At 31.0% G+C, this 21,907-nt stretch overlaps 2 protein-coding genes across 3 annotated transcripts; both read right to left on the bottom strand.

The window, feature by feature from the left end:
- Positions 1-549: 549 nt before the first annotated feature.
- LOC129293010 (protein REVEILLE 6) lies at positions 550-6,444 on the bottom strand. 2 transcript variants are annotated; one of them, XM_054930794.1, is made up of 8 exons: positions 6,123-6,444; positions 4,599-4,656; positions 3,091-3,214; positions 2,841-2,984; positions 2,595-2,696; positions 2,302-2,411; positions 1,950-2,009; positions 550-1,080 (listed from the first exon to the last, which is right to left on the bottom strand). In XM_054930794.1, the coding sequence occupies exons 1-8, from the start codon at positions 6,356-6,358 to the stop codon at positions 1,036-1,038; spliced, it is 879 nt and encodes a 292-aa protein (XP_054786769.1). In that variant the 5' UTR covers positions 6,359-6,444; the 3' UTR covers positions 550-1,035. The 2 variants fall into 2 exon arrangements, with proteins under 2 accessions (XP_054786769.1, XP_054786768.1); XM_054930793.1 differs by having other exon boundaries at positions 2,841-3,008; positions 6,123-6,443.
- Positions 6,445-13,584: 7,140 nt separating this feature from the next.
- LOC129293823 (heavy metal-associated isoprenylated plant protein 39-like) lies at positions 13,585-14,739 on the bottom strand. Its single transcript, XM_054931936.1, has 3 exons — positions 14,639-14,739; positions 14,442-14,517; positions 13,585-14,189 (listed from the first exon to the last, which is right to left on the bottom strand). The coding sequence occupies exons 1-3, from the start codon at positions 14,642-14,644 to the stop codon at positions 13,915-13,917; spliced, it is 357 nt and encodes a 118-aa protein (XP_054787911.1). The 5' UTR covers positions 14,645-14,739; the 3' UTR covers positions 13,585-13,914.
- Between the last annotated feature and the right edge of the window lie 7,168 nt (positions 14,740-21,907).

Genomic DNA, 21,907 nt, shown 5'->3' with positions numbered 1-21,907 from the left:
GTGAGACCGGACAACTCCCCCTGCCAATCCGTGATGCCCCCGTCACGAGTGGCCCATTAAAGGAACCCACCAACTAGACAAACTCAAGTCTCACTCTGATACTACTTTAACACAGGACCATTACTCTCTCCCTAAAAAGCTAGCTCATTGAAGTGTGTATTACACCCGTTTATATAACCAAAATCCTCCCCAAGTCCCTCCGATGTGAAACCTGAAAACTTTCCTGACCAATCCGTGACACCCCCGTCATGGATGGCCCACAAGAGGGGCCCATCGACTAGGCAAACTCGAGTTTAACTCTGATATCACTTTGTCACGGGATCATTATTCTCTCGTCAAAAAACTAGCTCATTAAGGTGTACAACACAACCATTTATATAGTCAGGATTTTTCTCAAGTCTCTCCGATGTGAGACCTGACAACATGCTCACATGCCTTTTCTGCCACTTAACTACCACAGAAGAAAAATAAGAACTTGCCATCCATATGAGCCTAGAGTTCCAACCACTCAAACCACATCCACCGCCCAAAAAATTTGCACTCACAGAATTAAGTTTGCAACATAACTTCCCTCACAGAGAGGGTATTTTAAGTATGGTAAGCTCATACACAGAATTGGTACTGTACTAGTCCAAAAAAAATTAAAAGATTTGGAACTGTACAGACCTACACAATACTATATAGACTATACATTCTCGCAACATTATTATTCTTGTAATGCAGTTTTATATTTTTATTATGTACAGTATGGCAGGAAAATGAATGGAGAATAAAGGCCTGGGTTAGCTGAGTTGAGCAGCAGCAGCAATTACAAATAAAGCGGTATCATAATTGACTGAAGCTGTACCCTCTCAGCCTGTTGCCCTTCCCTGGCATACTTTTACCTCATCCTGCAATAATCATGGACAACCATTGACAATGCAAGTCATAGCAGAGAAAAGGGAGACATTTCCTGACTTCACCACCTCCGTTGAAGTATAGCACTCTTCAACTGCTTGCTGCATCCGGTCCTTCCGCATTGAGATAGCTGCATGCCTACATTGTCTCTGGTTCCGCCTCATAAGAAGAGAGCAACCTTCTCTGCATGAGTTACAACACAGAATGAAGGGAGCGGATGACCAACACAAACAGAGTTTATCATCTTTTCTTCTTTCCCTCAAGATGCATTCCAGGACTACTCAATTAATTAATTCCGCAATTCATCTACCGTTAGGTTTTTTGTAATCACATTCACTAAACCATCATTGTGAAAGGGTACACTGGTTTAAAGGGAAACTGACATCCATAAAATCCACTCAATGTGAGAGAGGGGAAAAAACCGAGGAAAAAATAAAATATAGCCCCAACTCTTCAAATGTCTGTCATACAAAGGTCCCACCAAAAAAAATAAACAAAAACTTAGTTTACATCACAGCAACGATGCTACAAAAAATTTTAAAAGAAAAAAAAATCCCACCCCAAATGAGGAAGACAGAACTTCTCTAAGGTCCAATCCGTTTATTCAATTGAATCTATACATACAAGAATAAAATCAAAGATCAAAGAGAATAAAACATGTAAGAACATATCAGAAGCATCTGATCTAAGGCTTGGTTTGGATGAAGGGAAAAGTGAGAAGAAAATGGGGAGAGAAAATTAGGAGGAGAAATTTCTAAAAATAGTAAAATTTTTACTACTTTTAGGAGTTTTCCCTCCTAGGTTTCCATTTTCTCTCCATCCAAACGGAGAGCAAGTTCCTAAGGAGGTGAAAACACCAGCTGGCAGAAGCTCACGGAAGATGGGAAGTTTAAAAAAGAAGAGGAGCATCAAAAAGAAAAGAGGGGGGGCTCAATCAGGAAATAAGATAACTACTAATTCATTACAGCAATTGTCTTGACAAGCAGAGCACTTGTCTCCAGAAAACTGCCGTAACAGCACCCACTCAATAAATCAGTGAACTGAATACTTACATGATCCTCAAAATCTGGGCTTGCTAAATTGATAGACAGGTTTCTCATCAATAGTAGTACCTGGATAGGCCAAAAAGGATAGAAAGGACAATTGTTGTCAGCATTTCTGAAGCGTAAGTTCTCGTTTATATAGTTGTTGTTCCAACAAGCTAAATGTAAAACATTTAAAGCCAAAGGTAAGCCCTTAATGCCTCATTCCACTAAAAATAAACAACTCAATTTCCAAAACTAGATGAAACAACAATTTTCCTCCCAAAATATAATGATAGGACAAACTTTTCCACTTAATTACAGAACAATCTAGGTGAACAGATTATCAAAGATTCCATTGAAAAAATACTAAGAAACATACCGTCTCGACATCTATAGGGTCCATCTTTTTTAGTTTCTGCAGATGCCCAGCAGCTTTTGGGTCAAATACACTGCCAATGAACTTGTATACTTGAGCAAAGTCTGGCAGAACTGCATCAGAAAAATGTTGATCTTTCAATATAAATATAGGTGCAACATCAAACGAGACAATTGCCACTATCATGGATTTCAAGCATATGTACGCAGAGTGTTGAATAAGTATCTGTAGGTAAGAGACAGATTTTTGGATATGATCAAAAAATGGTTGTAGGCAGAAAATAATCAAAGTCTTGCCTCTCAATGAATGACTGTTATTCCCTTGACCAGTAGATACACCAATTGGCCGTGCTCTCTGAGTGCTTTCACTGCTACTGCAACTATTATTCATTCTGGGACCTGAAAAACAAATGCGTTAGAAACAGAACTATTGGCATGCAGTATCTTCAGCCAAATGCTACTTGATAATTCCATAAGCTGGATTTCAGGATCACGTGCTCAATTTCAGGTATTAAAAATTAAAAAAAATGAAACCCTTTGTACCATGCAGTAAATTGGTTGTCTGCAAAGTGTTGTTTGACCATGAAGACACTGCAGCATTAGTGACTGGAGTTTTGATCATTGCTGAGGGATCAGGCTTTATCATATATGCAGGTTCAACCATAGGAGATGAAGATTGAAAGGATCCTGATATTTGAGAGTGTATCAGAGCTGCCAAATATAACTGACAATTATCAGATGCATCTTAACCAGATATGTAGTGTGACAGAACAACATGGCAATAGAAGCGAACCATTTTTGGAAGCTTTCTGAGGATATGGATGGGCAGCCTTTCTTTTTGGCCTGGGCGGAGGTAGATGTTCATTTGCTCCACTCTTCTGAACTTTTAGAAAGTATTTCTGTGCATGGCTGCGTATCTGCAAAAGTTAAATGAGCATAAGTCACACTTCAGTCCTATACATGTAAGTATTGTTATTATATCTCTCGAAAAAATAATACAAACTTCACCAACTTAATGATATTAAAACATTCATATGAAATTCGGGCCTTTCAAGTCATCTGTAGACACAAAACAAAAGAACACGTCTTAGATAGCTGAACATCTTAAAGGAACTCGTTTGTTTCCTGCAAACCACCTATGAGCATTATCCAATCTTTTTTAAACAAAGTTGAAGGGCAGTATTCTATTAAGGACATTAGCATTAATTTTAAAAGTAGAACAAATTCCATATATGCATTGCAGTTTAATCAGAATCAAGAGTCAAAAAATGTCATGATTTATGCATTAACAACTGCAGAATTTAAGGTGAGGTTACAGGAATATTTCTTCAAATAGGTCAAGGGTTTTGGCTTACATTAGAACCTAAACCACAATGTGACTAATGATGGCGAGAACATCCATAATATCTACACCTGATGTTTACATAACAGACCAGTTAAAATCACAGGGAATCTACAAGGCAAGAACATGCATTGTGTTACATGCACAATGGGTATTAAAGTTGATGCCACCAGACTTCGCCTCAGATTATGGATGGCTAAGACAGGTATTAAGTTTCCCAATTATTGTCCCATGAAAAAGAAAACTGTAGACCTTAGATGGGCCAGATATCCAACAAACTATGCCTACCAAAGCAATCAGTGCAAAACAGAATGATAAGACAGTACAGTAAGAAATGCGAGAGAGAAAACAGATGTTCCCTGGACATTCATTTCGAATATGCTATGGTTCCCTTGGAAAATATTTAAGTGACAAAACCACAACCAAATAACTAAATTCCAAATCTCTGTTGGCCAAAAGAAAGCTAAACTCCAAATTTCCTACAACGAGAAGAAACTGGCTTAGATATGAATCATAGCAGGCTAATGCTAACCAGAGATAAAACAACATTGATTTGAATTCAATTCTCACTCAATATTATCCCATTCTTAGCCAAATGTTTCATATGTAAGACTGGCATATTATTCCCCATCAAATACAATTCTTCACCTCCTCTAATGCACTTCACCCTTCCTACCTGAAAATTCTTAATTATCCATGCCCAATATGCAAGGATTTTTAACCTGTGAACGTAAAATAATTACTTAACAAACCGTCTCATCTTTTCCTTTTCATTAGCAAATGTTGTTTTATATTGCCATAGTTCGTTTAACACACCTCCCACAACAGAGCAAAAACTTCTAAGGAAAAAATATACTACGTAAAGATAAGAAATCCAAATAAAGTACAACGAAATGAGATAGTGATGAGATTAAAGCAACAGAAACAAAAGGAAACGGGCATACAGCTAGTAAAATTACCTGTATAACTGTCTTTGATCCAACAAATGCTTCAATCTTTTTCCAGTCACGGTCAAAACTGCATAGAATGGAAGGAACAAAATAATGTGACGATAATGAAAAAAGCAAATCCGGAACCAACACCAAAGGGGTGATTTAAATTAAACTAGTCAATTTTATTTGGGGAAAGAAAATTAAGTTTTCAACGTCCAATGAAGTTCTACACCATTAAGGATGCAACGTTTATAACAGTGAAGTTATTATCCGAATTGATAAATTTTAAACAAGCAATAATCAACATTAATCATCAATATTAAATAAGACATAAAATCTAATAATCTATAGCTAGAGAACAGTATGGTTCATTTCTCAAATTTAGAGCAATGCACAGGAGGCCTGCCTAGTTCTCATAACTGACCCTGTAAAAGGCAACTACAGCAACTTAGTGATGGTCAAAGGACTCGAGGTTCCGTCTTACGGGGAAAAAAAAAAAAAACTTGACCAAGATAAAATCCTTTGAGGAAGAAACCTAGTTCCAAAGCATAGGCCTACAAAACAAGGAAATCCTCACAAGACTAAATCGATTTGATATTTCGTTAAAAACTTCCTCTTTATGTTATCCCTGGCTATCTGCAGAAAAACTACCATCATTCTCATTGTAATTCCCAAGGACCTATGGTATAAAATCACCCATATCCCTTTATTCTCTAATCAACAGTGAAAAGTGGTCATGCCTATAGTAGAGAGAGGAAGCTCCTAAGGCCAATATCTCATAAGACAGAAGGGTAGCTCTCTCCAGTATCATGCCCAAATTAACTCTACTGAAAATTAACCCATTGTCCCTCCATGACCAGAAATAATCCAACTTTGAGTTTACCTCGATCTTTCACTTGTGCAATTAACCCTCGAAGTCAACCCATTTAAAGTGGCTAGAACACTCAGCTCCAAAAAAAAAAAACAAAGAAAGAAAGTGTCTTGAACACCTTTAAGGACTGTGAAAAAGATATAAAATGTTTAATTTCTGCTTCATACATAAAGATTTTTTTAGAAGAATAAGAAACTCCCTAATTTCACTCCGATCCCATATCTTCCAACCAAAAAAACTCATGCATCTCATGTTCATCCTTTCTAGCATGACTATCCCGCAAGTGAAAATTGAGCACAATTACATTCCACAGATTTAAACAAAGCTACAACGGTTTGCATTGACAAATAGACGATAATCCCTAAAATCAAGCAACACAACTTGGCACCGTAACACCAAGAATGAGCTGGGAAAAAAAAAATCCAAAGTTTCCTTCAAATAAGTTAGCAGAAAACACTCAAAATTCACACTGCTCATTGACCACTTCCAATTTTCCAACAGACATCTAATTCCTGTCCCACAAAACCTAAAACTACAACCTCAACATACTATTCTCCATATGCATCCATTCGTACAAGTCTATGCCCGAATTGAATCGTAAAATTCATCCACTACACTTTCGGGAAAAAGGGAAAAAATAAACCCATCCCGGAAAAAAAAAAGGTAAAAGCGAACTTTACAGTTGGAGGGCTTCGAGGAATTTGTCGTGCTCGGGCTCGCTCCAGCTCTCCCTGGACTTGGTTATAGTGTACGGCTTACGGATCTTCTTCGAAGGGTCGTCCGATGAATTAGCGTTGGAGGCGGTGGTGGTAGTCGCAGCGGCGGTGACGGAGGCGAAGGGGCCAAGGCCAGGAAGCGCCATGCCAGGGGGATCCAAGTAGAAGCCCTCTGAGGGGTTTGGGTTTTTGGAGACCATTGAGAAAAAAGAAAAAATCGAAGGGGGGTTTATTGCTTTTTGAGAGAGAAAGCGAGGAAAAGAAAATGCGGCTGTTATTACTAGAGGAAACGGAGCAGTTTATAAAAGATGCGTTCAGAGGCTGTTTTTGTATGCGGCAAGGTTTGTGGTAGGTACGTGACGGGGGCGAATGGTATGTAGCCACATCAACATACGAAAATAGGTTTCAAGCTTTCGCTTTGTTTTTCTTTTGCCCCGGACACGCGTGGTAATCAAGCATGGCATTGTAACCTATATAATTGCCCTTCATATTCCGATCCCGTCGGCATTTTCAGATTTCTTGGTCCTTCCTCCGTACACTCAAATTAGATTTTTAGTCTGTAGATTTTTTTTTTGATATAGTTTATGAAACATTAATAAAGTTGAATTAACAAAACCTATTTGATCAGTGAAGTAACAATTTGGTTGACTGTTAATATAGAATAGAATTACAGTTCACAAATTCATAAATTCGAACCATCTACAAGTTTAATTAAACTTATTAAGTTTATTAATTTTTTTAATTAAAAAGTTAAGTATATATTATAAAGAATTTAATTCATAAAAATTATAAGACTTAATTCAAAAAAAACTTAAAATGTAAAAACTAATACTCATAAAAAAGAAAACAAAAATATCAAAAATAAATTTTTTCATTTTAAAATTTTTATGTCTTATATGTGATAATTTATTAATGTAAATGAGTTTAATTTCAATGACTTATATTTTTAATATACTTAAATTAAATTACAATTATATTTTACTGACTATTTATTAATGGAGGTAAATTCTTTTGAGTTTACGATTCACGTTTGCGATATGAGTTTATATTCTTATTACAAGTTTATTTAAACTCACGAATTTAACAACCTTGATCAAAACTATTAACAACTCGGTTCAGATTAAAAAATTAATTTCATGGTTAAATCAGACTGGATTGGAATTGAGTTGTTATCAAACCGAAAACTAAAGTTAAACTAGAAACCAAAACATCTTTTAGAAATTGAAAAGTTATAAACATAATATTAAAAAATATTTAAAATTTAAAATGATAAAAAAATTGAAAAATTAGACATGCTAAAAATCAACTTCATTTTTTGACCCTTCACATATATATAATAATATCTGAGACCATTTTTAAAAAAAGATGTTGATAGATATATGTGCAAATATAGATATTTTCAAGTTTAATCATACATTATTTAACTAAAATCTATCTATATTTAACAAACTATAAAATTATAATCCTTCCATTCAAAAATATAAGGTATTTTTAACCGAATCTCACCCTCAATAAAGTAGTTATCTACTTTCAAACTAATCCTATCTTTTTATATTTATCCTTATTAAACACCCTATAATAAATATAAAATCATTATTAATATAGACACTTAAAAAAAAAGATAATAATTACACCGTAGAAGACTAAAAATGTCTTATATTTTTTAACATATAACTTCTCAAAAAATACCTTATATTTTTTAATGAAGGGAGTAATTTATAATACTATTAATTTATGAGCTTGTTGTATTATTTTATTAACAACTAGACAAATAATAGGTTTATTTCTTATAGATTAGATATGCATTTAATATTATTGTTTATTTAATTATTATAATATTAATTTAACCATTAATCTAACTGATATAAAAAATAAAAAATAAGAATTGTTGACTTTTTTAATGCAACGTCTAATCGTACTTTTAAAATATTGGTTATAAGCTCCGCATCCGTGAGTGATTTGCCTTGTTTATTTATAAAAAACAAACGTGAAAATTTATTATAACAATAATAAAATTTATGGCATTTAATACTAAAAAGATGCACATGGCTTAAAAATCCTATGCAATGGCCTCAGAATTCTCAATGTTTTCATATTTTGCATGCTAATTTATTTATAATATGCAGAAATATTCAACTAAATTGGCAAAAAAAAAACAAAGAAATATTCAACTAAACCAACAAGACCATATCAAAAATAATACCCAAAGGAACAAAAGGGCAATATTGACATACTCCTTCCTGTCCTTAATAAAGGTACTTTTTAAAAGAATTTGTTTATCCATAATATAAAACACATTGAAAGTCATTTATTATTATTTTTGAACCTTATCTATATCATAAATTTATTTTTATAGCTCATTGTATATCATGTATCTCTATCTATCTATTTTAATAGGAATAAAATTAAAATGAATATATTTAATAAATCAATTGATATTATTTAATTTTAGTAAAGTAGTTGAAACCGTTTTTAAATAGTGAGATTAGAGAGTGCAATTTAAGATTTTTCCTTACTTCTTTTCTCATCAAGAATTACGGTTTGCCATCTAAGAATATAATATATATTTCAGCGGTAACTAAAACAAATAATATAAAAAGTAACGCGCCGTGTTATTATTTCTCAAGACTCAAGAGTGACAAGTAGACCGTTAATTTTGGTTTAAATAATTTATATTTTAATTTTTTTTTCCAAAGGAACAAACATTTGAAACACACGAATCCATATCCATATGACATGTCCATAATACTAGTACACAATAATTGTAAATTTAAGAAGAAAAAGGTAGGGAGCACGGTGGTGAGGGAAGCACCGGATAGATTCTCGCGGAATGACGGTTGAAGGAGCGCGAGGGGAGTCAGTTAAGTGGGCGAAAAAGACAGTGAACAGTGGAAGGTAAAGCGGGAAAGTAAATGGTAAAGCCACGCGGTGTACACGTGGCAAGTAAATGCTGATTCTGCGCACAAGTCTATGGGCTTATCATGTTCCGTTCCGTGTAAGGTTGTCAGTGCCCCCAAATGCTTGGCCACATGATATCTTGCAATGCGAGATATTTTCTGTGGGCCCCACCTCAACAGGGCCGGGCCCATGCCCATTTATGTTATAGTGACTTCAGGCCCATCCTCTTCCTTTTCTTTTTCCATTGTGTCCCCTCCTTCGTTGTCGTCTTGCGTTGTTTGTTTCTCACGCTTTTACTTGTTTGGCTACTTCCATCACTCCATTATCGACACGTAGCAAGAAGTGACTTTAATTGGTCGGCTTGAGGCCATTTTTACTTTTATTTCTTGGCAATATATGAGTACCTAGGAATTTCAATTTTCAAACATACAGAAAAAAGAGTAGCGCTGCCTAGGAAAGATACGTTCCTATAATATTATTGGTAAGATATTAGTGGATCATCAGATATTTTTTGGATTCGTTGTACTGTCAAGAAAGGTTGAGTTGATGATTGTCACTGACTATTAGCCTCTGTTGATTTTAAACCTCCCCAGCTTACATAATGAAAACTCTAATTATCACTACTATAAAAAATGACAAATAAGATGCCTTGTATTTGATAATTGTTTGTAAAAAATAATAAATAAAAAAGCTAAAAATACTTCATAATTGTTTTTAAATAACCATTAAATATGTGAATAAATATGTGACAGTTATTTATAAGTAATTGTCAAATATGTTTATTATTTTAATTTTTTAATAGAAATATTTGATGATTGTCCCAGAACAACCGTCCAATATAGAGGGCGGGGCGTTTATTTATCAGTTTCTTTGAAACACTTCATAAAGATATTAAGGTTATTTTTCTTAAAAAAAAAGTTTATGTGATGCTTGTTTTAAAATAATTATCAAATAAATGCTTTATATATTTAACGACTGTTTTAAAATAAATATCAAATACGACATATTTAAAATTATTTTGATATAACTGTAAAGTATTATATTTTAAAATTCTCCTCTAGACATATTTTAATTTTACATCAGACTTATCCCCTTTTATTGGAAACACTCACACAACCCATCAAAAGCACATTTTTGGCTATTCAACCTCTATTTTACCCTTAATCGATCTTAGGCTCATGATTTTTGTCTTCGTTTTGCTCATTTGGAGGCTTTACGAGGCTTTTTGGGGTTCGTGGTTGATTCACTCTGAGGTTAGATTCATTTTGCTCCATTCTGCATTTTGTCTCTTTGGTTTTGAGGTTGGTTCTATGTTTATAGTTTATTAATTCTTATTTTAAATTCATGGGGTTAGAAATGTTGATTTTGGGTTACAAATGAGTGCATTTAAAGTTGATTTTTTTTCTCTCATTGGTTGCAGTGGTTAATCCTATTACTCCAAAAATATGGTATCTTGATACTTTTAATGAAAAACCAACAAACAAGTCAAATATGATAGAAATTTTTATTAAATAAGTTGATTTTTTCTTGTTATTTTAATTTATATATAATATTTCTCACATTTATTTTTTAATTATTTCTTAAAGTTGTGGTCTTGTATCACATTGCAACCAGCAATATTTTATCCCCCTAGCTTGAGGGCATTGGATTCTTGCCAAAAATGAATCACATTTAAGGTATTCACATACTTGGCCAAGTTTTTAATCAAGAAACCATGACTTATTATACCATTTCATTGATATATGTTTTGTTTTATAGTGCATACTCTAGCCAAATTAAAGCAATGATTATAGTTATTGTCTGATAAAATTCATGAATGATATCATCACCTATGCCCCTACTACATTGCCTAATAAGATATATATTAAATTGAAATACAATTAAATTATAAATTTTAACCAACTTTAATTAGTTAACTATTAACTTAAATTTATTGTGATTATTTGCACAACACTTTGATATCCTATGTTGAGTTTGATATATAGACATACATATGAAAGAAGTTCTTGAAGAAATAGTCTAAGCTGTGCTCATTATGTGAATAACAATAATGGTTAGATTCAATAATTAGTTTGTGTGTGTAACATACATATTTATTTTTTTCTTGGCTAACTTTTACGCCTCAAGTCACTTAGTTTTAAAACTTTAATTTGTAAATTAGTTAAGATTATAGATTTTCTTTGGTTTCGAGTTCAGGGGATAAGAATAATATAAAAAATTTAATGTATCTGGATAAAAATTTTAATAAAAATAGTGATTGATTTGTTTTTTGATTGCTATATGACTGTTATATATTATTTTTTTTCTAATTGAAGAAGTAAAAGTAAGTTGTTTTTATCATTAGAATCATATTTTTGCTATACGTCCAAAGAATATGTCACAGAAGTTGTTCACTTGAGTTTTCTTTTGCATTCTTTCTTACATTCCTCATTGTGGCACTCTTTAACAATGTGAATGTGCAGTCCAAACTTCAAACTTAAGGTGAGCACCTTAATAGAAAGGATTCTACAATCTAGCTGAAAAAGAAACTACATGAAAAAAAAAAAAAAGTAATCACTTTATGGATATATGCCCAGGCCGTACCAGGACAAAAGGCTTATTATTTGGTCAGGCTTACCTGAAATGTAAGTGTGAAAGCTATACTGCAATTTTTTCTTGATTACTACAAGGTCTGTGCGCTACTAAATTTTATTTCTATAGTAGTAAATTATTTGCTGGAATTGGAAATTGTTGAAAATTAGGGAGATATATAATAGCCAGAGCTGTATATACCTTAATAACTATGTCTGAAATCTCTATGATATTTTTTTTCCGCAACATTTTTGGATTTTTTTTAATTGAAATGAGTACGGCACAAATTGATATATTTATGTCGCGAATATTAAAAAAAAAATTAAAGAAACTTAAATCAAACTACAGACACTTGACGAGTCTGGATTTTCCGCGCCATCTGTGATTCGTGAAAGTATTTATGAGATGGACATCTTATTTAGTTCATCTCAATTATTTTTAAATAGTCTAGATTCTACTTTGAAAAATTAATCAAAAAGCTATATATCTATTTTACATGTTATTCTTCCAAGATAAAAAATATTTCATTAACAATATGATAATGATAATGATAATATAAGCCGATCAAATCTTAAATTTACGTAAGATTTTCGTCAAAACAATTTGTACGTGAGATGTAAGTCCTAATTAAACATCTATCCAGTAACATGTTCGGAAAATTGGACTTAGCAATTGGTTGGCTAAAAAAAGAAGTGAATTTTTACATATATAGTCTATATTATAGAATCAAACCAAGTAAATAACTTAGTATTTATTATATTTTGTATTATAACTGGTTTATTATATTCATCAATGATATACCATGGTATATAAAGGATACTCCTTCCGTTCGAAAATGTAAGATATTTTTAATCGAATCTCACCCTCAATAAAGTAGTTATCTACTTTCAAACTAATTCTATCTTTTTATATTCATTTCTATTAAACACTTTACAATAAATATAAAGTCATTATCAATAGGGGCACTTTTGAAAAAAAGTAATGATTACACCTTGAAAGACTAAAAATGCCTTACATTTTTTAACATTCAACTCTTCAAAAAATATTTTATATTTTTAAATCGAAGGATTAAACTCTTATAAATTTTTAAATTTTTAATAATAAATTTTTTATATATTAATGTGAACAGGTTAAACTCTCAAATTTTTAAACCTTTGGTCCATATTTTTTGGGTATGAGGTTTTTTTGATTAGTGGACTAATTTATCCAAAAAAAGGGCAGGCCCAAAAGAAGAAAGACTTGGGCAATTGATTAATAAGAGTACCCTTGGATTGGTTGACTAGTCGGCCTAAATCATCCAGTGAAATAAAGTTGTTCCAGGTCTCTATCAAAAAAAACATAAAAAGAGGGTTGTTACAGGCTTTTTTCCCCGGTTTTAAGGTTTTTAATTGTGAGAAAACAAATAATGATTTATCCAAAAAGAAGAAAGAAAAAAGTAAGGAAATTTTCTTTTAAAAAAGGATCTTCTTGGACTTCAAAAAAAGTTATCCTCTCCATTTTTTATATAAAAATATGATCCTTATTTACATGGAATATATCATACAAATGTGCTAACAGTATACTATCTAATGACAGAATAAGAAGAGTATAATTAAAAATAGAGCTTTCAAAGTATAAAAAGATAAATAATACTTGTGAAATAAATTCTGATCGCTAAAAATTAAAGATAAATATTTTAAAACGGAAGGACTAGTAATTATGTAGCCATATTGGGAGAAGAAGAAACAAAAGATTATGCCTAATTTTATAATAACTTTATCAATAAAAACTCGAGATCATTCAACTTTGTGAAAATATGAATGAGTACTAAACAATTAATTTGGAGACTACTTAATAAACTGTAATTAAATTATTCAACTTAAAACTTTCAATAACATTCCAATTTGACAAGTCAAACAATGACCTATCCGAGGGCATTACAGAGAAAAGAAAAGAAATACACCACTGGTTCCGCAAATTCCTTTCAATAATATTATTTTGCAAGCTGCTTCTGCATTCTGATTGTATTATCCGACATATATTATACAACAAGGCAATAACCAAAACTTCATATGAAATGAAATCTAATCTATGTATAGCAGATTAGCAGTATAAGTATAGGGCATCACTCTTCGCGATACCTTCAAAAGTGCTGTACGTATACAAACCCCCTATTATTGGAAGCCACTTTATGACACTCTCAATCATATGAAACAAGACACCCAACGAAACAGGTAAGAATTCTAAAAGTATGCAGCACTCCTTAACAAGCATGTAATTTCCTTTTTTGGTTTTTTAAGATGATGATTTAGCAGATGACACAGCCTATAGGGTCTTCTCGCACAGGCATCACAGCAGGGTAACAAGGGTAATAAGGGTAATAAGGATAGCAGAAAGGCCAGGACGCTTCATCTGGTTTCTTCTCATCCTTCTCCTTCTCCTTCTCTTCTTCCTTGGCTGGTCCCACTGAAACTATATCTGTGTGAGACAGCCTTCTCAGCTTCCTCACCACTGTCACTGGGTCGATGCTTCCCACCACCGTCATCTTGTTTTCGTTCATGTCCACTGATACTGACTCCACCCCTGCACATTTTTTATCATCATCATCATCATTTTTCATGGTATAATTTCCAGCCTGAATCTAAACATGCATGTGCAATCATAAAATTTTGATATCTTTCAACGCAAAGCTAGACATGTACAAGATTGAATTATTGTTAATTGACTCAAGCCTTCTGATGATTCACAAAAACAGCAGAGAATGAAGGAACAAGCTAAGTTACTGTTGTATCAATTGAGAAAGAAGATGGTGATGAGTTGAGATATATACGAAACCTTGAATGCCGGAGACAACCTTCATAGCTTTCTGCTTGATTTTGTCATTGTGTAGTTCCGCCTTCAGCACTATTTTCTGTCACACGTGAATTCAAGATACTGTCAGAAAAAAAAGCAGAACAGAAAGGAAGGTTGATGATGGCATGCATGCAAGAGAACAGAGCAAAACACTGTCGTCAGAGAAAAACAGTTCTGACCTGCATGTTTGAGGGAGTATTGTTGAAGAAGAATCAATGGAAAGTGAAGAAGAAGAAGAAGAAGAAGATGGTTCAGAGGTTTAAAGTGGAGATTGAGTGGTGAAACGAGGTTAAGATTTGAGTGAGGCTTTATAGCGGGAAGTGGGACAGTCAAATAAGCCGGACGGGCCAAGTCAACACCCAAGTCAATAAATGATTTACATAAAAGACTTTCAAGTGGATTAAAAAAGACTTTGAACTTTCCAACGCGCCAACTTTTTTATCTTTTGCATTTTGCGAAACTTTTTGTGTGGTTGTTACGGTTGAGTTTTTTTAATCGAAAATTTGACTGGCTCCCGTGTGTGGGGCATAAATTTTTTGGCACTACATTTCTAATATCTTCTTATAAATGTTAAATCACATTGCTTTTTTTTTTTAATTCTTGATATATACATCTATTTTCTTGAAATGACAGTATGAATATTAATAATCACAAATTTTTATCAGAAACGTACTATTTAAAATATACTTTCATGAATTAATATTTGATTTTTACTTCTTTATTATAAAAATTATAAATAAAATTTACTTTACATTTTTTTCTTTATACATATATTATTATATATTGAGTCCACATAATTATAATAATTATATATAAATAGGTAAATAGGAAAGTTTTTTTTTTGTGATAGCTATGTAATTCTTATTGATATTATAAATTTAAATTTGAGTGGCATTGAATTCCAAGCATGGAAAAGGCTTCGTGGTCTTGATATTTTTTAATTTAATGATTTTAATTTGCTGAAATTAAATTTTTATAAATTTGAAGTCTCTCTGATTTTTTACTTGTTTCATTCTCTAGATTATTTTACTTCATGCTTTCCGTCATCAAAGAACTGGTTAAGCTAACCACAGGCGTTTCCAGCAGACAAGTGAAAATAGAAGATTCACGTGGAGGTCACATGATCGGCAACCACTTTTACCAGAAGATAGGTTTCCTTCCGTCTAACGTAATCCTTAATCATATAATTTGATTGTGTTTTATTTTTGGCCCATGCAGTTTTTTTAATATTTGTAATTTTTATAATTTTTAAAAGATTGAGTGATGTTTATTTTTCAGGTTTATATAATTTTAATTTTTTTTTATTTTTAGTCTTTAAATAAACTGAAAATACTAAAAACAAAGTTACAATGATTAAAAGTAAAAAATTAATAAAATTATAGAAATTAAAGATTATGTTTTTTCTAACTTATAAGTCATGTTTTATAAAAATATATATACTAATAAAATTCATTAAATATAATTTATAATCTTAATTTTTTATAAACTTTTAAAATTATTTTTAGTTCAGAAGAGAGTGGAAGGGGAATGAAATATATTTAAAGAGTAAAATAATAATAATAATAATAATATTAAAATAAACCTTATTTTTATTAAAATATTATATTTTAAAAATGTGAAATCATCTCAAAAGAATATGTAATAAATTAGGATAGTGAGAGAAATTAACATTGATTGGACGTGCTGCACTGTGCAGCGAATGACAGGTGAGCTATGAATTGTGAGCGCGCAAGACGAATAGTGTGTAGGACTTGTGAGCAAGGCAGTGACGTTAGATTGGTCCGGAAATGCTTGGTAATTGGTAACATGTAAATGTAAATTATTACTAATTTAATGATTAATAAAAGTTGTTTTCCCTCAATGTTCCTTGTTCGTTGGTTCAAGTTTCCAGCCTTGTACTAGTACGTCACTTAAGAAGTTTTTATTTTTTATCGTTCCATACGAGTCATTTTAAGTTTAATATAAACATACAAAATCATTTTACCAAAAAAAAAACATACAAAATCATTTCAATTTTCTTTTTGGGTACTTAGCATTGGAAATTGTCGGAACCCAATTGACGGATTGAAAATAAAAGGAAAATAAAAAACTGACGATCTTGAAATTCAAGGACGTCATTGCTGACTCAACTCTACTAGAAGCTGCCACGAGTCCTCGTCCACGCCACAGTTCCGAGTTTTTTGCGTTCCTTATCCATTGGTTGTTCTGTTCCATCCAGCACGTCACTCGGACAACTACAGCCCCTGCTATCCTCTGATTTTGTAAAGTAATTTTTTTGAATGGGTTATATATTACAAAATTTAAGATATTTTTAATATTTTAAAATATAATTATTATATTTTTTAAAAGTGTTTTTAATAAATAAATTATTTTATATTTATTTTAAAATAAAATATATTATTAAATACAGATAAATATAAAAAGATAATGTTAATTTAAAAATAAATAATTATTTTATTAAATGGTAAGATTTTATAAAAATACTATATATTTTTAAACAAATGAGGTACACTCTCTTATGTTATTATTTGTATAAGGAAAAGTGAATTAATTTTATGTTTATTAAAAAAGTAATAATCATATTATTAAAATTGTAAAAAATATATAACTTTTCATTTAAAATTTTTTATTTAATAATCAGAATAAATTATTATCTAAAAATTAAAATGATTATAAATAAATAAGAAATACTACAAATTAACAAAACATTAATTACTTTTATTTTACCTTATATTAAAGACCAAGAAAAATTCAAAAATTTTGCCTAATTATACTAAGTACAAGAGGGAGTAAGTAAATTACCTACATACTTCCTCCGTTCAAAAATATAAGATATTATTTGAGGAGTTAAATATTTGAAAATATAAAGTATTTTTAATCTTTTGAGGTATAATAATTACCTTTTTTTAAAATGTCGCTATTAATAATGATTTTATATTTATTATAGAGTATTTAATAGGGTTAAATATATAAAAATAAGATTAATTAAAAAGTAGGTAAATATTTTATTAGAGGTAAAATTTAATTAAAAATATTTTATATTTTTTAATAATGAGAATATCAAATTTGCCTGTGTCAAACACCCAAACACATATAATAAACAATAATTTATTCTATTACAAGTCCACAACACATTTTGACAAAAAGCAAAGTTAAGTTTAAAAAGTACGAGAAAGAAAGGTAAAGGAAAGTATAATAAAGAATTTTACCCATTATTTAGGTTCGGTTTTCGGTCCAGCCTATTGCATTGTAAATTATTCTTCTTATTATCAAATTATTGTGTTTATAATTGTAAATTTTGTAACTCCTGATTCATCGTATAATAAATTAACATCATCAATACGTAAAACTGCTATATATATATATATATATATATAGAAATTGTCTTCCAACATCTTTTGCTTCTATGCCTTCTTTGAGGTACTTGTTAATTTATTTATGCTCTTCCATTGATTCAATGAGCATCCTAAATTTCTCACTTAATAAATGTTCCATATAACACTATAGAGATCATTGATTTCAATTAAGCAATTGTCATAAATGTTCGTACAAGATATACGCAGAGAACCAAATCATAGCCCTATACTTGCATGCCAGCATATACCAATCGAACGATTGGCATGACTACAGGGAAATCGTTGAAACGCACTCTCACTTAAAAAAAAAAAAAAAAACCCCTTTAACTCACCGCTTCATTTAATGAAATCCTATGGCTATAGTGTGAATATTCACTTGGTGAAAGGATTTGAGATATATACTCATAGAATCCAAAAGTCCCTAATTTATATTAGAAAGAGCTTGATTTGAGGGACTACCCCAATATAAATTGGAAAATTTGATGCGATCGAGGAAGTCATGCAATCCAGAAAAACATTTCACATATTATTTGATAAGATGAATGGTTGCGAACTGATCATGAGAGTGTGAATACGTAGGAGGGCTAATATCCTTTAGGTTTAGTGATAATTTGATTCCATTTTCTGGCTTTCATTTTGTCTTAATTTTGTATGCCCCCTTAGTTTGATCAGTAGATGGAGAGGGAAGAAATGATGAAGCTAATAGCAAGACGATGATGTCTCCTATCTGGCAGATGATCGATGAGTACATATATGTGACCAGCTACCAAGACATGGTGAAAGCAGAAAGGCTCGAAATTAAAGAAGAGCAACCGTACGTACGTGAAGATCATGGATGCTTCAAAAACAGCGCAGCACCATGCTCGACAGTCATGCCCAAAGTGTGTGTGTGAATGCATTCATTTGTACCTGAATAGAATACTGGATGAGTAGATTCTGATCGATTCGTGCTTCTTGATTAGATCTATGTATCTTAAATTATTTTCAAACTGCTTGACTCGTTGGAGGATGCTTGTGCTGTTTCTTACGCTAAAGTTTGATTAATAGATATTTCATAAGATATTATATCCTTGCAGGAAGTGATAACTGTGCATGACAATTTGTTTCAAGATAGGATCTTCCAATAATTAATGGCTTATCCCATTCTTTTTACCAACCTATATGTGATTACGACTCAAAGGTCGTCATCCTTTTGAAACCAAAATGAACGGTGTTTGCAACGACAAGAGACCACACACAGCTGGCACCCTCTGGAAAGCTTGATTAGTTAGACAACCTGACGCCAAAAAACAAAAAAAGATTGATATAAAAAAAATTAATCATTTAATTCTTATAATTTTAATTCAATTATAACTCAATTTATAAATTTTAATTTATTATAATTCAATCCCTATAGTTTTAATTTAGTTATAATTCAATCCCTGAATTTTAATTCTCGCAACTCAATTTCTATAATTTTAACCATTTAAATATTAGGCTCTATATTTTAAAAAAATAAAATTATAATATTAAAAATATTTTAAAATTTTAATTTTTATAATATTTATAAAGATAAAAAAAATTTTAGTAATTTAAAATATTAATCCTAAATTTTAACATAATTTTAATTTTTATAATTTAATTTTTTTTAAAATATAAGGATCAATTTTTTAAATGGTTAAAATTATAAAAATTAAATTGTAAGAGTCAAAATTTAAAAATTAAATTATAATTAAATTAAAATTTTAAAAATTAAGTTATAATAAGTCATAATTTATAGTTTATGAATTGAGCTATAATTTAATTAAAATTTTAAAGATTAAATGATTAAGTTTTTCAAATCAAAATGAACTGTGTTTGCAACAAGAGACCACACAGCTGGCACCCTCTAGAAAGCTTGATTAGCTAGACAAGCTGATGCCCCGGAAAAAAAAAAAAAAAAAACATCAATTGGTATCCGAAATCAGGTCCTTGACCATATTACACATTTGGTGATCTAATTGTATATATTGGACAAAAAAGGGGTAATAATTGACATTAAAGATTGTAGAAAGTGCGTTATAAAGCTGACAGGAATCTTCCAATGATAATAGTTTCTTGACCCCAAAAAAAAAAGTTGATAGGGATCGGAAGAGATGGCCGTGCTAGATACGGAATCAAATAAAAAAAGATTATATTAAAATTTTACATAAAAAAATTGATTATTATAATTTTTTTTAAATTTTGGTGCTTCTTTGTTTTTGAAAAGTTTTGTAAAATCTAGACACAGTAATTTTTTTTGGAAATTTCCTTTGAAAAAAATGTGTTTTTAATTATTTAAGAGTGTGTAATTTTTTTAAAAAAATCAATTGGTTTTCTTAATTCGTATGCAGTGGGTAATTTTATCTTATATAAAAGAAAACAGAGGGACTACTTTGCTTTTTTCAGTCCAAGAGTAGAGCCGTCCACGGCAGGAATTTATTGTTCTGGAATATTAAAAATAAAAAATACACCGATCTCAATTTAATTGCTGCACAAGAGAAGCCACTATAAATAATAAAAAATTGCTTTTTATTTATGACAGCTGACACTTTTTTTTATGACACTTTTTTTTATGAGTAAAAATCACCAGCCACTACTTTTAAAATTCAGTTAATTAAAATAAAAATACATATTAGGAGGTGTCATACAAGAAGATTTTTTTTTTTAAATAGAGGGGGTGTTATACATATTAGGATTGAATTACAATTTAAACCATGAATTATAAATATAGGAGTAATTTAAATTTTAAATTTATATTTAATATAGTTTAAATCATAAACAATTAAATATAAACAATTTCATCGTATTGTTAAATTGAAATACTGACCTTTAAATTTGCTTTGCACCCTTTAATATATATATTTTTTTAAAGAGCTCTAATTGTGTAGGGTAATTTTTATGAAAGAAGTTTTATGATTAGGATTGATTATGAGTGTCAAGTCGAGCTTATAAGAGCTCTTAAAAAAATGGCGACAGCAATAGAGGAGAAAAGAAGCATAGGTGCACTGATATTGCAATAGAAACAGTCTAGAGAGAGAAGCTCTACCCTCTCTCTAGTTTCTTGGAGAGAAGGTCTTCCTTCTTCTTCTTTGATTAATTGCTGCCATCTTCGTGCGCTTATCCATGAATGCAAAATCATCACTGGATCCTAAATTCACTTTCTCAACAACATCAGGCCATGATCAAATCATGAATCCCCCTGCCTCTAAAGAAGAAATTGATTTACAACTCAGAAACAAATTAAAGCCTGATAAAGAGATGTCTGAAAAACATCCAGATATGCAACAAGAGAAATCAAATGCATCCGCAACCCTACATGAGCAACTAATGGAATCTCAAAACAATGAAGGCCCTGTCACTAATGCAAATCACAGTAGTGCCATGTCTACTCAAGGAATCAAAGCTCCTATATCCTATAAAGATCCACTAATAGGATATAACAGATGCCATGATATCAATAATGAGAGAGAAACAAACTACAACGATGAGGCTCTTGCAATGGAATTAGATCAAAATTGGTCACCATCAGAAAGAACAAAAAGTCTCATAGACCAATATCCAGCTCTTGATATATCTAACGTAGAATGGAAGAAAATATGTTTACTTTGGATGAATGCTATAGTTATCAACACCTTGGGTTTGGATCTCAACTCGAAATCCCTGAAGCCTAGGTTAGCTAGAATGTGGCAACTTAAAGATTTTGAATTAATAAATCTTGTTAACAGTTACTACATCATTCGAACTGTAACATCCCAATTTAAATTTTAATAGTTAATTTGGGTTAATAGAAATAAAAAAAATAATATTTAGAGGTAAGAAAATTAGTAAGAGATGATTATTAAATCTAACTTAGGATATAATTTTAAAAAAAATTAAAAAATTAAAAAATAATTAAAAAAATAATTAAAAAAATATTATTAAATTATTATTATAATAAAAAAAAGGGAAAACGTATTACAAAAAAAGGGAAGAAGGAGTGAACTTTCGGTGCTCTCCCGGCAATGATTATGTTTAATAATAAAAAAAAAGAAGAAGAAGAGAGAGGAAAGAGTAAATAAAAAAAATGTGTGGGACCCACTGAATTTTTATAAA

Source organism: Prosopis cineraria, unplaced genomic scaffold (genome assembly GCF_029017545.1).
Source record: "Prosopis cineraria cultivar Desert tree isolate PC_DT_omini unplaced genomic scaffold, ASM2901754v1 PC14, whole genome shotgun sequence".
Classification (NCBI taxonomy): domain Eukaryota; kingdom Viridiplantae; phylum Streptophyta; class Magnoliopsida; order Fabales; family Fabaceae; genus Prosopis; species Prosopis cineraria.
Note: the sequence above shows the minus strand (reverse complement) of the source record. Positions and strands in the feature narration are given on the sequence as shown.